The sequence below is a fragment of the Equus przewalskii genome, chromosome 30, assembly GCF_037783145.1.
Source record: "Equus przewalskii isolate Varuska chromosome 30, EquPr2, whole genome shotgun sequence".
Classification (NCBI taxonomy): Eukaryota; Metazoa; Chordata; class Mammalia; order Perissodactyla; family Equidae; genus Equus; species Equus przewalskii.
This window is the reverse complement of record NC_091860.1, coordinates 18,855,909-18,872,765: the sequence shown is the minus strand read 5'-3', so window position 1 is coordinate 18,872,765 and position 16,857 is coordinate 18,855,909. Positions and strand designations below refer to the sequence as shown.

Sequence of the window (16,857 nt, the reverse complement as noted above, 5' to 3'; positions counted from 1 at the left end):
AATTGTCCTTCCCTGTCTGAACCTACACTCTAATGACTACATAGCGAGACGTCTGTTGGGACTGGCCCACGGTGCCCCCACCAAGGGTGTGTGAGAGGTGATGGCAGAAGCCGAGAGATCTAATGGGGGAACATGGAAGACTGGGGCCTGCATCCCAAGTCCTCCACTTATTAGTGACAGGCCCTTGTCTAAATGGCAGCCTCGGTCTTTTCATCTGTAAAATGGAGATAAGAGTACCAACTTCTTATCTTATCTTAGGTTGTCGTAAGAATATATTGAATATTTTGTGTGAGAGCACTTTATAAATGTCAGTTTATTGGGGAAGAAAAAGGCAGTCACCATAACACCATGGCTGGATAGGACTGCCGTACGCAAGGGACCTAAGTCCACTGTAACTAAGATACCAAAGTGTGGCTTCACAGCCAATGCCTCCCAGTGAATTACTACCAACTCACTGCAACTTCGTTATCTGTGACTTGATTGACTCTTGTACAAAAATAGAAAGGCTGATGGACAAAGTCAAGTTAAAAGTACTTTTAGCCCCTTAAGTTCTAAGCATCCTGAATAAACCAATGATAGGTACTAAAAACGCCTATTCTTCATTTCATTTTAGGCAACCTACATGTAAGTGGGCGCTCTCCTCACACGCGAGCTGTTTTAGGTTCAATAAACTGAAATCTGGCCAGACCAAAGTAGAACAGAATTAGCCCCTAGTGAAAAAAGCAGGCACTCTTGAAGTTTTTATTTCAACGCGCATATAGCAGAGTATTTAACTACTGGCAAGGAGGACACTGAGAACAAAAGGTGCCTGCAGAGGGGGCGTTTCATCTTTGCTGTGTACTGTCCCCTTTTTTCTCACTGCCGTTTGTGCTCTGTGTGACTCTGTCCCTCTCAGTCGCTCTGGGTCTTAGCCATTAGCAGAAATCGTCTCTAGCTTCAAAAGAATACTGATCAGTAACTATTAATTGTCACAATGAGGGTGTGACTTCTCTGAACATCTTCCTGTTTCTCCATTTCAGGGCACACACTGCCATGCTCTTACCTTCATTTCTGTCACCCCAGCTTGGGAGGCCAGCTCCCACTTCCCCAGGTCACCCTCCGTCATGGGGCCTGCGGTTCTTACTTCCTTCTGTTCTGATCTATGTTCCCCCTCCCTCCTTGGCCTCGTGGAGAGGTGGTGAGCTCATCAGTTTGAGCCCCCACTGTCTGCAAGAACATTTAAGACAGACAGAAGAACATGCCTTCCAATCCTTGTGCCAGGCTGTGAAGCCCAAGAAGGATGAGCGTGACGTTTCCCACATTGGTTTCCTCCACCTCCACGTCCCTCGTTATTACATTCTGCCTCAGGTCATAAATTAGTTGAGTCTCGTCTATCATCAGGAAAAAGACATCAGTTATGCAGCCACTGACGACAGGTGTTTAGTAAACACACAACTGGCCAAAAGACAAAAGGAACTGGAGTCGGCTGCCCCTAGAAAGGCCACTACAGTCCTCACCGCTTTTAGAGGAACATGGCTCCATTCCATGTGAATCCTTCAGTCAAGTTACAATATCTAACTAAACCACTCTGTAAGAATCCAAAAGAAAGAACAGCTCTGACAAAATCAAAACTTCAAACCAAAGAGCCCATCTGTGGCTGACAGATTCTAAGATGGCCCCCAACGATGCCTGCCTCCTGGTGTTCATGCTCTTGTGATCCACTCCTCTTGAGGGTAGGTTGGACTTGTGACTTTCTTCTAACCAATGACGTATGGCAATGGTGACTGGATGTCACTTTTGTGATTGATTACATACGGTTCTAACTTCCACCTTGCTAGCCGATTCTCTGTCTTCACTGGCTCTGATGAAGCAAGCCGCCATGTTGTAAGCCACCCTATGGAGAATCCCATGTGGCAAAGAACTGAGGCAGCCTCTAGCTGACAGCCAGTGAGGAACTGAGGCCCTCGATCCAACTGCCTGCAAGGAACTCATGCCTGCCAACAGTCAGGTGAGCTTGGAAGCAGCTCTATCCCCAGTCCAGTCTTCAGATGAGACCTCAGCCCTGGCTGACACCTTGATGGCAGCTTCATGAGAGGCCCTGAAGCAGAGGCCTCAGCTAAGCCGTGCCTTGATTCCTGACCCACAGAACCTGAGAGATAGTAGATGTGTTGTTTTAAGCCAGTATGTTTGCAGTAACTTGTTACATAGCAATAGATAACTAATATACCAGCCAAGCCCCAAATAAAGCCAAGACTGGTGAGCACGTTAAAATTTTCCCCTATTAAGAGACAACTTTTCGAATTGGGAATTTGCTGGTTTAAAAAGAGGATAATTTAATGAGACATTATTTACTCTCCCAAGATCTCTCCTCTAAACCTCCTTCCTTAGTTCCATTGTGTTAAGATATCATCAGAAACCTGAACTTTTCTTCCCTCTTATTAACAGACTATAAATACTCAAAATTTCAACACTCATATGTCTTGAGTTCAATCCATCCAACCACAAAATGAAGAACTTAAAAACACCTGATATTTCCAAAGGACCCTCCCTATTTCCTAGCCCCTGAGTTCCACGCAGTCTTTAGCTACAGTCATATCTTCAGACACATGGGCCAGTTTTTAGACTCCTGCAAATAATTCTTCTCTACATTAAAAGCTTCAGTTGTTCCAGCTTCAAAAAACTGCAAATCATTTCTTACTTACATCTGGAAGCCTGTATAGCTTCATTGTTCTCTGTAAAGTCATATTTCTACTCAAGTGAGAAAATTTCACTTCGACCAATTTTCTGGGGTTTAGCGATCGATGCCAGTATCTGGAACACAACAAAGGTTTTAAAATCGGATTGATTTCTGACTCTCCACATTTTTACTCTCTGTTTCAGCTCAGCTGTTCGGCGAACGCTTCAGCAGCATTCAATGAACGCTTATGTTGTGGCTGGCACAGTGCTGGATGCTGGTCTTCCTCGTATGCAATTATTTTATCACTCATTTTTCATCTCTAAAATATGTTCTGTATTCCTAGTTATTACATGCCTCTTTTCATCTCTTTCAGTAAAAAGAAACCTTAAAATTGCAAAAGAAATATTAATAATGCCCAGTTTGCAAGTATTTAATGACCACTGTTGATTCTACAGAAAGCAAAGGAGAAAGTTTAAAAACATGAAAATATTCCCCCTAAATTAGCAGCCTACATGTTTATATAATGCACACCAAAGAAAATGACTTTTTGAGAAACTAGCTTGAATTTCTTATGTGATTCCAGTTTAGGTACTGGGGTGAATGATTTGCACGAAAATATACCTGTGAAGTTTTATTTATTCTGTTTATTTATGAATAATTTAACAGGAGATAGTAATTTTATAGTTTGCTCTTTTATACTATGTTTATCTGAAGATTCATCTTATTTGAGTCAATAGAAATAGTGGAGTGAGACCAACTCTTTCTGATGCTTTACAAACAGGCTAGTCAAGTGACAGTCTGATAAACGATTTTCTCGCTGGATTAACCTTTGAAAGCTTGATAAGATCAGATGAGGTCATAAAAACAGAGCTGAAGCCGTCTTACTCTTAGCAAACAAGTACCTCTGGGTTTTTTAACTGATATTTATCAAGCTTTTGGAATAGTTCCTGATAGCGCTGTAGAGCACATATAAAACTGAGCATCAGAGGAGGAAGGAAGATGGTACACACACGACAGTTCACGATCATGATGCCCTGGGCTCCTCCAAGGTAGAGACAGCACTCGTCTTTCCAATGGAAGAGACACAGAAATGGAGATCCCGTGTCAGTAGCATACACGTGGCTGTCTGGTACACTGGAAGGAATCCCGGGCTCCGTGGCTCTAGGTGCTAGTCTCCATCTCTGCTACCGACCAACTGCATAATCACGGGTAAGCCAGAATCCCTGTGAGTTACATGCGAGGAGACTAACACCTCTAGCAACGCGGCAGGGGGGCTCGATGCACGAAGGACAGGTAAGGGTGTGGTGCTATTACCTGCACGTGGCCACTGGCTTGGGAAGAACCACTCCAGCGGTGTAGACGGCCTGGAAAATCCCTTCCAGGTTCACTCTTCTAGTTATTTCTCGAATTAACACTGGAGCTACCCGTTTTGATCTCAACTTCTTATGAACACAAAGAAAGTTGATTTCAACCATCTTCTTCACACTAAGAAAGATGTCAAAAATCAGGACAAACGTTAAGATGAAAACATTTAAAACAATAAGACAACACCCATCAAATTTCAAAGACTAAGAAACTGGAAGACCTCTTTTGACACAATATTTAAGAAAAACATCCCATCATTTAGACATTTCATAAACTCAGCTTGCCACACTCCTCCCCATACTCTTCTGCCAGAATGGTTAAAACTCTAGGCCACGGAGATGCACACCCCCACGTTCTAAATAAATTTTAGGACTTTGGTCTTTTCTAAGTTTTCAGTTTAGAAATGGGATCAGATGTGCTTCTTAAACTTTCTATATCTGTTTTCCTGTCCTGCATATAATGATGGCAATAACTGGGCCACCCAGATGCAGAATCTGGTAAGATGTTGCTTTGTAGTATAATGCAGTTGCCTGGATCCCTGAGAGGTGCCTGGACCAGACCAGCAGGTGCTGTTCTGAGCTAAAATAAACCTTCTAGAGCTTCAAAGCCCACCCCCTGCTCTGGTTCCAGATATGCAGGCTTTTTGTTTGGTGCACAAAACCCATTGGGATCAAATGCTTTTAGCAGTAAATAAGCTAACCTAATACACCAAAAAGTAAACAGACCTATTATGCATTAAATCTTTGACTTTCATAGCTGCATCTTTGACTTTCTGGGCTGGAGACCAGGAGCAAAAATGCTACATACTTATCTTATGGATAGAAAGTTTTTATCCTTCCTAAAATCTTTTCAAGTACTTTTTCTCCCAGAAAGAAACCTGAAATACCTGTTTATGCTTTGTTTATTCTGCTACATATATACGTACATGTATGTGTATATGTACACAATACATATCTGTGTGCATGCATGTATGAGATTGAAGGAGACTGAGAAAAAGAGAGAGAGAAAAAGAGAGTGGTCCTTTTGTTGTTGTTGTTCACAGTCCAAGACCTTTTTTTTATTAATTAATAAACTGTTTTTTAAAGCAGTTTTAAGTTCACAGCAAAACTAAGCAGAAAATACAGAGAGCTCCCGTATACTCCCGCCCCCACACATATACAAGCTCCTCCACCACCAACAGCCTGCACGAAGCCATTTTAACAGCTCATTATAGCTGCAATTCTTGGAAAAGCAACAAAACTGACCCGGGCAAGCTTGAAGATGTACCTGTCATAAATCCGAATGTTTGCTGGGATGGCACTTATGAACCCGACTAGTTTTTTGTTCGAAGACACTCTGACCCCACAGTGCCACTGAAGGAGCCAGCCTGGAGGACGCAGGGCCCTGAAGTCAACGTGGGCAAGGAAAACAGGCGCCAGTTAGCGTCCAAGAGCACAGGGATACACCACACCCCAACCGCGCCACCCACGGCTCACGTGAGCAGCCGGACTCACCATAGCAGGAACTCGGGCGAATAGTCAAAGCGGAACATGTTGTCGTCATCCTCCACGTAGTTCTCATTCAACAACGTGTACAACTCCTTGAGCTGCAAGACCAAACAAGTGCCCCGTCTGTGGTGCTCAGATCAACTCAGAAGCAACGCGTGTGAACGCAGGTGCTGAATGTAAGAGACCTACTCACCACTTCGGCATTACCCAAATCTAACGTGTCCCACATAAAACCCTGCGGCAGGGAATACGGCTCTTGACGCACGTTGTCTTTGTCTGCTTCAATTGCACCGTGAGACGTTATGACCTCATCTGGAGAGGGCCAGAAAGAGAAAGATAAAAAGAGAGAGTATCCAATTACAAGGTATTCTGACCATCCAAAATGGTCCGTTACATAAAACAAAATCATGTTTGGGTGTAACAATCTTTAAAAACGTGCCATCGTTTCAGCCAGCTCGGGAGTGAAATACTGGTGGAGAAGAGCTGCTATTTTGCCAATTAAATAAAAGGAGAAATCCTGTGTCAGCCGACGACAAAGGGTATATAATGAAACGATAGTGATTTCTCCGTCTCAGTCCCTAGGTTAAAGGTTTATGGTGCAGTGCCATTGCAGACAACGTGGCTTTGATGACAGCCTTGGACACGTTCTCTTTGACTCTGCATTTCAACAAACAGGGGAAGGGGCTGCACTGACCTCTGACCTGGCCCAGCAAAATCTAACATGAACTTCAGGACCGTTTACTCCTCCTCCCCAGACTGCTGGCTGTGCGGTTCCAGTCACCAACGTCTCTGGCCATTTCCACAAAGCTGCCCTTTTCCGATTCCTTCTCCGCAGCTTCCCAATAGAGTTGGGACAGAACTCAGGCTCCTGACCGAGGTGGCTGCCTGCCTGGCCACCCTCGGCACACCCACCAGCCCTGCTCCCAGGTTTCAGCCACACGACCTGCCTCCGGCTAGCTCCAGCTCAGGCCTATCGGGGCTCTCCTCTGCCCCCAAGGCCCTTCCTGCTCTTTGCATGGCCGGCCACTTGAGTTTTCTCAGATAGAAGCTTACACATCACTTTCTCATAGCATCTTTCCCTGACGAAAGTTTTTTCCTACCTGGAGTATGTCCTCCTGAAAACCCCCATCTGGCCACCATTTATCCTACTTTCCCACCACTGTTTCCCCGGGATGTACCCCAGTGCCTGGCATTTAATAGCAGACACTCAGCAAATATCTGCTAAATATTATTCAGCCATAAGAAAGCAGGAAGTCTTGCTATTTGCAACATGGAGAGTCCTTGAGGGCATTATGCTAAATGAAATAAGTCAGATAGAGAAAACCAAATACCATGTGCTCTCACTTATATGTGGAATCTAAAACAAACTAAACAACAAAAAGAAAGAACTCATGGATACAGAAACAGATCGATGGGAGTCAGAGGCAGGGGATGGGGAAAATGGGAAGGGGTCAGAAGTTACAGACTTCCAGTTATAAATACGTCCCAGGGATGTAACGTACAGCATGGTGATTACGGTTAAAAATACTGTATTATCGGGGCTGGCCCGGTGGTGCACTGGTTAAGTTCACGTGTTCTGCTTTGGTGGCCCGGGATTCCCTGGTTCAGATCCCAGGAGCGGACCTACACACTGCTTATCAAGCCATGTATAAAATAGAGGAAGATGGGCATGGATGTTAGCTCAGGGTCAATCTTCCTCAGCAAAAAGATGAGGATTGGCAGCAAATGTTAGCTCAGGGCTAATCTTCCTCAAAAAAAAAACACACACACACAAAAAGAGAAAAAATACTGTATTACCTATTTGAAAGTTGCTAATAGAGTGGATCTTAAAAGTTCTCATCACGAGAAAAAAAATTCTGTAACTGTGTGGTGACGGATGTTAATCAGACTTATTGTGGTGATCACTTTGCAATGTATGTAATTATCGAATCATTATGTTGTATACTTGAAACCAATATAATGTTATATGTCAATTATGCCATAAAGAAATAAAATAAATAGACAGATAGAACCAGAAGACAGACAGACAAACAAACGAACATCCGTTGAATACGTGACCCTCAGGGACAGGTTTTTACCATCACAGACCTTTTACAGGTGGAGTCACAGGGTCTGTACCAGCGCCAAGGGTTTCATTTTCTCTCCTTTCTACTCCCTGGCTTTGGTACTTTGTCCCATCTCCCCTCCACCAGCTCATCTCCATGTGAACACCGTAGGCTTTCTCAAGTCAGCCCAAGGGGCCAGATTCCCAGCTGCCCCTTTAGAGTCCCTTCAGACCTTTGCTTGGGGCTTGGCTGTCCCACAACATCAGGGGACCCTCCCATTCAAGCAGCTTTCAAAGGCTGGGTGTGTTCAGGCACCAACCACTCCAGAGAGAAATGGAGGAGCAGAGTCCCCCTGACTCTCCAACATTCCCCTCACTTCAGTCTCCCTCTTCCCCGACTAACCTGGACGCTGCCTTAGTGGAGGTGCATACCAGGCGTCCTACGAGCTGGGGAATCCTGCAAGGATTTAGGGGAGGGGCCGAAATGTGCTGAGCACCTGGGCTGTCTTCCAAAAACGTGCACTGGGGTTAGTGCCGGCTGGAGGCGCCTCTCTTCTCCCCGGGGCAGGGACCTGAAAGCCCCGGCAGCTTGGCAAGCAGCATTCAGCTAAACCCGACATACCCAGATCAATAACTCTACATCCCTTCAGCTAAGCATCACTCAATTCACTGTCATTTAAAATCCTGAAGTTCATTCTAGAGAGTCTTCCTTCACCACCAAATATATTTCTAGAGGCTGAAAGAAAACCCAAGTAAGGATAAAGTCTTTCTTCTTTCCCACTCTGAAGCTCATGCTTTTTAAGCTGCTGGGGTCGCGCGTGGGTGGGAGATGAGCAGTAACTTCAAAAAAGTTTGAAAAGCATTATTTGAAGGCAGAGAGAAAGCTTGTTCCCTGACTTCTATGTGATAAAACTGATTACTTGTACACAAGTGGGCTATTAAAGAGTTTTGGAGGGCAATTAATCCTTCATATTATACAGATTCTGGAACTTGAACAATCAAGAAAGAAAAACATAAAAATAACTATATGATCATCTATCTTCATGCAAACATAATACAACCACCAAGTTTAGCCTGTAATACATTTAAAACATTTTATGTTTTTTATATCAGCATCTTTTTTTTGCATAACATGAAAGTGGAACAATTAAATGATGTTTATGGAAAACTTAAGGGGTAAAATTGTTATTGAAATGTGATGGAGCAGGCCAAGCGCTGAGGGAAGAGGCCTATTAGAAAGATTCTTACATGACCCAAAGCCCTTACAAAGTGACCCAATTCCCTTACATACTGGAATGTTATTGCATGGGTAATAATTGACACCACTGGTGAGCGTTCAGAATCCTATTGTTAAACAGTGCAAAATTTTCCATTTCAGTGAGATTTAATAGGGCAAATTTTCTGTGTCTTTTGGAACAACTGAGATGTGAGACAGCTAAACACTTGTGTATAGAAAACAGAACTCTATGAAGCTTGGAACCAAAAAATAGGGGCTAAGGGAGAGTCCCTCTGTTTTTTTTTTTGGTGAGGAAGATTGCTGCTGAGCTAACATCTGTGCCAATCTCCCTCTACTTTGCATGCGGAATCCCGCCCCAGCATGGCTTGATGCGCAGTGGGTGGGTCCATGCCTGGGATCTGATCCAGCGAACCCTGGGCCGAGAAAGTGGAGCACAGGAACTTACCCACTACACGACCAGGTGAGCCCCGAGAGTCCCTCTTTTATATATATTTTTAATATGCTAATGTTTTGAGAGTGGGCAATTGGATTTTTATTTTATTTTTTTAAAGATTGGCACCTAAGCTAACATCTGTTGCCTATCTTCTTTTTTTCTTTTTTCTTCTTCTTCACCCCTTCACCCCCAAGTTATATATTCTAGTTGTAGGTCCTTCTGATTGTGGCATGTGGGACACCGCCTCAGCATGGCTTGATGAGCGGTGCCATGTCCGTGCCCAGGATTCAAAGTGGCGAAACCCTGGACCACTGAAGTAGAGTGTGAGACCTTAACCACTCGGCCACAGGGCCAGCCTGAAAAGTGGAATTTTTAATAAGGATAGGAATTAGACTAACATTGTTGTTACCAAAAGCCAAAGTCACTACCCCATATTTATATTTTAAGAAAAAAAATGTTACTTTTGTGTAAATTTCTAATCTGTGGTATGAAACAACTTATACAAGTGAGGAAGAGTGTCCTTTGTGTTTTTCGTTTGTCGTCAATCCAGTTTTGTTTTGGGGGAAAAAAAAAAGGCAGAAAAGCTTACTTAGTTTGGGTACCGGCTGTGTATCCCAAAACTGGTATCTGTGTTTGGCGGCCTCATCGATATTCCTGGCGGGGCCCTGGCATGCGGATAACAGCTCCATTGCTCTCTGGATATCCTGCAACTTCTGCATTGGAAGGCTGGGGTTCTACAACAGCAAAGACACACAGACACAAAATATGAGGAAGCTGCCGCTCCTCCAAAACCTGGGGCAGGTACAGGTGCGTCTGCATTGGAGACTACAACATTGCAAAACGGGCAATCCTCGTCTAAGCCTGGTCAGGGCCTTGGGCACCAGTATGCTAACAGATGAAAATATTAGCAAACACATGATGTTAAAGATCACAGTAGCTCTGTAGTTGTAATGGGGCTCTGATAGTTGGGGAAATCTAAAGTAAATCGAACCACCCTTTGCTTCAGTCTCCCACCCACCTGCCAATGGTCGTCACCGTTACTCATCCTGCAGACCAGCAAAGAGGAGTGACACAGAATGCATGTATGACTATCACACAGCAGCCAGCCAGCCATTAGCCTTGGTTTCACTGTTATGGTTAATGCTCTGCGGCAGCAATGTGGGGACAAAGGAAATAACTTCTAGAATGGAAACCAGGCAGACAAGGGGAATTTTAGTTCATTAAAAAAAAAGAAAAAAGAAAGAAAAATCTGAATGTAGTGCTGAGCTGGGAAGGAAGTTAATCAAGAAAGGAAACCTCCAAGGATGCCCTCCTCCTGGACCACACGCTGCCCTCTCCTAACGTGGATGCTGATCCAGACACAAACCTTCCAACAACAAGAATGAGCAGCTTCCACTCTGAGTTCAGATCCTTGGCAATCACAGCCTCCCCAACCCAAGTGTTGGAAACTGACCCTCTTTTTAAGTAAAACCTATTCTCAGTTTATAAAATTGACAATACCTTTAAATTCTAAAGTTCCATCCTCAAAGCCAATATTCCTGTCATCTCTGAAGATTCCCCAGCTCTTTTATTTTTTTTTTTGAAAATCTCTCAAATAATGTAATGCTACATGGAAAATGAGACTATACTTGAAATGAGAGAGTGGTACAGTATGTAGGACTGGATGTGGAAACCAGTGAGTTTTTTCAATATGTGAGATAACTGATTCATTTTAGAATTGTGATGCCATATCAAGAATGCTCTTCTCTGTCGTTCAGAAGTGGTTAGAAGGAATTTCAGAGCCCTTGGGTTTCCTGTGTGTCAACACACCATGGGCACCAAGGAAAGGTACCATCGACCCTCGGTGGGTTATACACAGCAGCTCTGAACTTCTGCTCAACTTTGAATCTCAAGTCAGTGGTCTGCGGCAAATCCTTTACCCTGGGAAGCTTACTCATTTCACAGTACAAAACGGGATCTAATTAATACAGCCCAACCTGTGGTTGCATTACTCACCGGCTTTCCTTAAGAATCTTGCCACTAAAATGATTGAAGGAAACCAAGTACCTAACCAGAGGCAGGTGAAAGTCTTACTGTCTCCACCTATAAGTCTAACAGCATTGCCCAGGACTGCCACAATTCCACAATTTTTGTAAGCTGTTGATCTTATATTTTGATTGAGGTCTAAATCATAAGGTCATACCTCAGTCACACATACTAATTTAACAAAATACTTTCGCTGTTCTAATTCATTGCATTTTTAGATTTTTCTTCTTCGGGTCTCTTTTAGACATCCAACATAAAAGTAATTGATTTCCAGCAAAATGAAATTTACATCCATTTGAACCCCCAATGACAGAATCTATGAGGAGACCAACAACTTAAATAGGAACTGAGAGCACAGCATATTTGAACTAATAATGCCTGCAAATGCATCCTTTTATCTTTAAAAAGTCAAAGTAGAACCCAGGCTCATAAAAATATACCTACAGTATCTGCACTGAATTTGTCATGGTAATTCTTCTTTCCTGATATTGGAGTTAAATCCTCTAACACTGAAATATCAAACTCAAATGATTTTGTAACACGCATGAATCAGCATCTTTGTTCCAAAGGAGCTAATGACACCCAGCTCCACTGGAAGCCCTGGTGTGGTTTCCACTTGACCAAATTGGCCTCATCAGGTTGACCAGTAGTCTTCACACGAAATCACCATTGTGAAACAGTTTATCCCAATGCTCCCTATTCCAGTGCTCTCTTACAGTAGATTCAACGAAGCACAATTTTCAAATCCATGGTGACAAAGCAGTAAGGAAAACTCAGCTATGATAAACTCTTAAACCTATCCATTCACCTTCCATAGTAGCACTACCTGGGGAGAAATGAATTAGTGTTAGGAAAGGCGAGCATGTCTATCAACGCCAATTTAGGATCCCACTATTATATGCCAATGGAAGAGTCATGCACACTTCTTTTCCTCCACATCCGCTGCTTGTGAAATACTAAACATCACCTGTACTCTATACCCATTATTTTCCTAATTTAACACCTTGGAAAAACGTCCAAGTCCCCTACCACTAAGAAGTCTACAAGAATCCAAAGAAATATTTTATTTTGTTGAGTATAAAGCGGAATAGTCTCTAAACACAGTCCACTATAATTTACGGTGTCATCTAGACCTGGCATCAGCTTAAGGGAAAGACGCCTCAGTTGTAAAAAACGCAATGCAGAAAAGTCCACATTAAAACAATTTGGACTTATTCTTAATTAAAAAAGAAAAGCATTTTTCTACCGTATAACGCTAACAGTTCCTCCTGCCTGGGCTGGCTCTAGTTTCTTCTAAGTGACCAGAGGTGGGAGAAGGGCTCAAAATGACGAGGGGTACAGAGATGGGTGGAAGCTGATGGAGATGACAGAAGCAATAAGGAGATGTCACAAGTGCACGTAGGTAAGGCCGCATTTACCTGACGGAGCAGCGTTCAGAAATGGAGGAAATATCTGGCAAGCTTATGGTGTACCTTGTCTGAGTCACCTTGGAAAGGCTGTCTGGTGGATACAATATTTAGTACCTGAGAACCAAGCTGAAAAGCTAGGGAAGAAGATTCCACTTTCTTCTCACCCCACAGAGGCAGGCAGGGAAAAATGGGGGCAGGCAATGTTCCTTCTCAGTGACTGCTGGTCCTTACGTATAAACAGGGAACACCAACAAAAACTACTGCAAGACTCACTTCGTGTGATACAAGTAAACTTTGTACAAGAAGAAAACTTAAAACTCTGCAAAACCTGCATCATGCGAATAACCACCTTGCAGACACTGCCTTGTAATATAAAAACCATTTAATAAAAATGACCTAATTGTAACCTCGTAACAGCCCTGTGAGTTGGGGAGAAGGCATCCTCCCCATTTTGCAGATGAGGAGATGGGCTTCCGAGGGCACAGAACCTTGTGCAAAGGCACACAGCTCCAAAGCCATGGGGCCAGGCCGAGCCCAGGTCCCCACTCCACTTCCTGAGCCCCTTCCACTACATCACCCGCTATCCAGGACCCCAGGACAACTTATTTGGAGCTTTGCTGTTAGTGCTCAGCACTCAGATTCCAACTCAGCTCCCTGTGGACAGCAGAGCAGAACCCTGCCCGGTCTTTCTGCGCCATCCTCTCACCTTTGGGCGCTGTATCAGACAATGCTCCATGGCTATTCACAGGGTTTTCATGGCCAATTTTCTTGGAAGTGGGCAGCCAGGTCCTTCTTCCTACTCTGTCTTAGTCTGAAAGCTCCGCTGAAACCTGTCCCCCCTGGGTGCTGATATGTGAAATCCCAGTGGCAGAGCTTCCAGCATCACGGCAACATGCAGCCGCCACAGTGTGACACCTGACAGATGGAGGGTGGATCTCCTGACCGGGAAACAGACCCAGGACAAGGTGGTGGTGGCTGGCTTATTTAGAGCTACAACCGTCAAAATATCACGTTGTTATACTTCTAATTCTCCCCCTTTCGCTGTGAGTTTCTTGCATCCAGAGGGCTCTATGCTTCCCTGGGCCCAGCACACAAGGCCGTGTTCACAGCCAGGGCGACTGGGGTTGGTCCACAGACAGGGACACCTGCCATCCGCACCACCAGACGCACACGAGACCAGCAACCTGCCAACACAGGGCCCAGCCGGAAAACTCTGGTTTGGTCTAAAATGGGTGTTTCTTCAGAGGGATCCTTGAGAGCTATTTCCCACCCTTGACAATGGAATTAAGATCGGCCCCTGAAGACTGGTCCGATTGAAAGTCAACGAAAGACTTACCTGGGGCTGCTCCAGCCGACATCTGCTGCCAGATGATGTTGTGCTATTCAGGTAATTAGACAGACACCCAGAAAAATTAAAACGTGAATATCTTCTGAACTAAAAGTAATCAAAGATTAAGTGTAACTTCAAAAAAAAAAAAACCTGACAAGCTCACATTGAGACTTTCTTCTAACACTACAATCGACATAGTAATTCACCAAGAAAGGGCAAAAAGGCAGGCGGAATCCACACACACACAGAAGCACAGTGTGTGCCTCTTGGTTACTTGGGTGCCAGTGTCAGTTTTAGGAAGGCCGTAAATACCTCCAGTTAGAGTGGCATCGAGTACACAAACACGACCCTAAGGACATCTCTGAGCCAACAAACCCGCTCTCACACACACGAGAAACCGCAGAGGTAAAAATAAACCGGGCCTCTCACTTTTGAAGGCTGCTGAATTTTAATCTCCTGGGAATCAGATGCTGAGTCTGACTTGGCGCCTCCGGAATTTGGTTTCTCCTTTTTTCTCTTCTGTTTCTTCTTTTTCTTTTTGGCACCCAAATCCCCTCCGGGACTTCTGTTAGGAAATTCACAGAGGGTAAAACAACAACAAAAAAATCAGCATATAAAACTGATGGTTTAGAACAATACACGTTATACACAGGAGAAAAGGCAATGTTAGGATGTGCGATGCTGCGACTTATAAGAAATATATATATATATATATATATTTGATCACTCGGATGACCAAATAGGTATTTCTCATACATATTTCTCATATATTTGCTCTTCATCCATGGTTCCTGGCTTACAGCTCCCCAAACTCTCGGAATTTCCTAAGTGATGAGAGCTTAAAGCTGTCTCATGTTATGGTAATGAGGTGACTTTTGGGAAGATGGGGGCTATTGCCCAGGGAGCCAACCGTGTGATCAGAAGGTTGGAACTTTCAGTCCCAGCCCCCAACCTCCAGGAAAGAGAGAGGGGCAGGAGAATGGCCAATGAGTTAATCAGTCACACCTATGTAATGAAGCCTCCATGGAAACCCAAAAGGACAGGGGTTCGGAGAGCTTCTGTGTTGGTGACCATGAGGAGGTGCTGGGAGAGAGGTGCATCTGCAGGGAAAATGGAAGCCCCGTGCCCTTGCCCCATGCCTTGCCCTCTGCATCTCTTCCACCCGGCTGGTCCTGAGTTATGTCCTTTTATAATAAACTGGTGCTCTAGTAAGTAAAATGTTTCTCTGAGTTCTGTGAGCTGCTTTAGCAAATTAACCGATCCCGAGGCTGGGGTCGTGGGAACCTCTGATCTAAGACAGTCGGTCAGAAGCACAGGTAACAATCTGAGCTTGTGACTGGTGCCTGAAGTGGCGGGGCTGGAAGGGGTGTAGGACTGAGTCCTTAACCTGTGGAATCTGATGCTACCTTCTGGGTAGATAGCGTCAGAAATGAGTTGAATTCCTGGACACCCTGCTGGTGTCTGAGGATTGCTTGATGTTTTGTGGAAATCCCCCCTCCAAACACACATACGTTGGAATTGGGCCCAGGAACCCAAAACAGGATGTGAAGGGGGAATGAAATTCAGTCAGATTAGGAATTTGGCAGGACAAGTAACTCAGAAGGATATGACTACACTCAGTCACACCACACGGTGCTTAGATGGTATCTAAGCAGAAAAACTGCAGATATAAACCATATCTTATAACGGACATCAGACAGCCTTCAGTTGTCATTGCTCCACGAATCTACTTCTCGGTCAGCCTTCTAAGGGAGAGATACATGTTGCAAAAATTCTATTTTACAGGCCAGCCGGTGGTATAGTGGTTAAGTTCACGTGCTCCGTATCAGCAGCCCAGGGTTTGCAGGTTCAGTTCCCAGAGCAGACCTACACACGGGTGACTCATCAAGCCATGGTGTGGTGGCACCCCACATAGAAAGTAGCGGAAGATTGGCAAGGATGTTAGCTCAGGGACTATCTTCCTCAAGCAAAATGAGGAAGATTTGGCAACAGATGTTAGCTCAGGGCCAATCTTCCTCACCAAAAAAAAATAAAAACTAACCAACCTCCATTATAATCATCTCTTGGGTACAACAAATTACTAATCTTGACACCACAGAAACAAAGAAAATGCCTCTCTGCAGAGGGGGAATTCTTCCCAACAAAGATTTTTACTAGAAGGATTGACAACAAGAACAAAAAACTCTACGTGAAAAAAACATTTACTGGTAAAACATTTCTGTTTGGAACCCTTGTTGTCTTATGACTATCGTCTTCTGAAAGAGTGAAAGGCAAAAAAAAAGACATGAGGAGACCTAAATTTTCCATTTATTTGGGCCTACTCTACCACAATATTCCCAGAAGGTCAATTAAAATTTAGAGTTAGAGATTATTATTACGTTATTGCCTGAAGTGGGGGAAAGTGATGGAAACGATCAGTTCCGTTCTATTGTTCTCAATCAGCGCTATCTGTCCTACTTTCTTTCTTGAATTTTTACGTAATTATCAAATACATATTGGTCACACAAGACACAGATGTCATTAATTTATATTAAAAGCCTTACAACATTGTCCCTCAAAGGCAGCCAACAGTTTTCCTTGTTTATATTCTTCCAAAATTGTCTTTTTCTCTAAGCATGCCCTTGTTTTTACTATGAATCAGTTTTAAACAAAAACTGAATCTTAAGCACACCATTTTAAAACTTGCTTCTTTTCTCCTTCCACTTAACAACGTGTCTTGGACTTCTTTCCATGTCAGGATATATTGAGCGATCTCATTTCTTTTTAGCAACCGGATAAGCATTCCATTGTGTAAATATATCATATTTTATTGAACCCTTTCTATATTAAAAATGCTGCTGCTGCAGCAAAAAAATATTCTGATACATCTTT

At 43.7% G+C, this 16,857-nt stretch overlaps 1 protein-coding gene across 4 annotated transcripts in view; it reads right to left on the bottom strand.

Moving 5' to 3' along the window:
- Nucleotides 1-16,857, bottom strand: part of NMT2 (N-myristoyltransferase 2) — a 58,785-nt gene that overhangs the window by 14,787 nt on the left and 27,141 nt on the right. For 2 of the 4 annotated variants that reach the window (XM_070601106.1, XM_070601108.1), the window contains 7 exons: nucleotides 14,416-14,551; nucleotides 9,812-9,956; nucleotides 5,702-5,820; nucleotides 5,515-5,606; nucleotides 5,288-5,404; nucleotides 3,971-4,141; nucleotides 2,682-2,790 (listed from right to left, as the gene is read on the bottom strand). In XM_070601106.1, coding sequence (XP_070457207.1) covers nucleotides 2,682-2,790; nucleotides 3,971-4,141; nucleotides 5,288-5,404; nucleotides 5,515-5,606; nucleotides 5,702-5,820; nucleotides 9,812-9,956; nucleotides 14,416-14,551 — 889 coding nt within the window. Of the gene's footprint in view, nucleotides 1-2,681; nucleotides 2,791-3,970; nucleotides 4,142-5,287; nucleotides 5,405-5,514; nucleotides 5,607-5,701; nucleotides 5,821-9,811; nucleotides 9,957-10,240; nucleotides 10,403-13,992; nucleotides 14,036-14,415; nucleotides 14,552-16,857 lie in introns of all 4 variants that reach the window. The other 2 variants (XM_070601105.1, XM_070601107.1) reach the window with 2 other exon arrangements.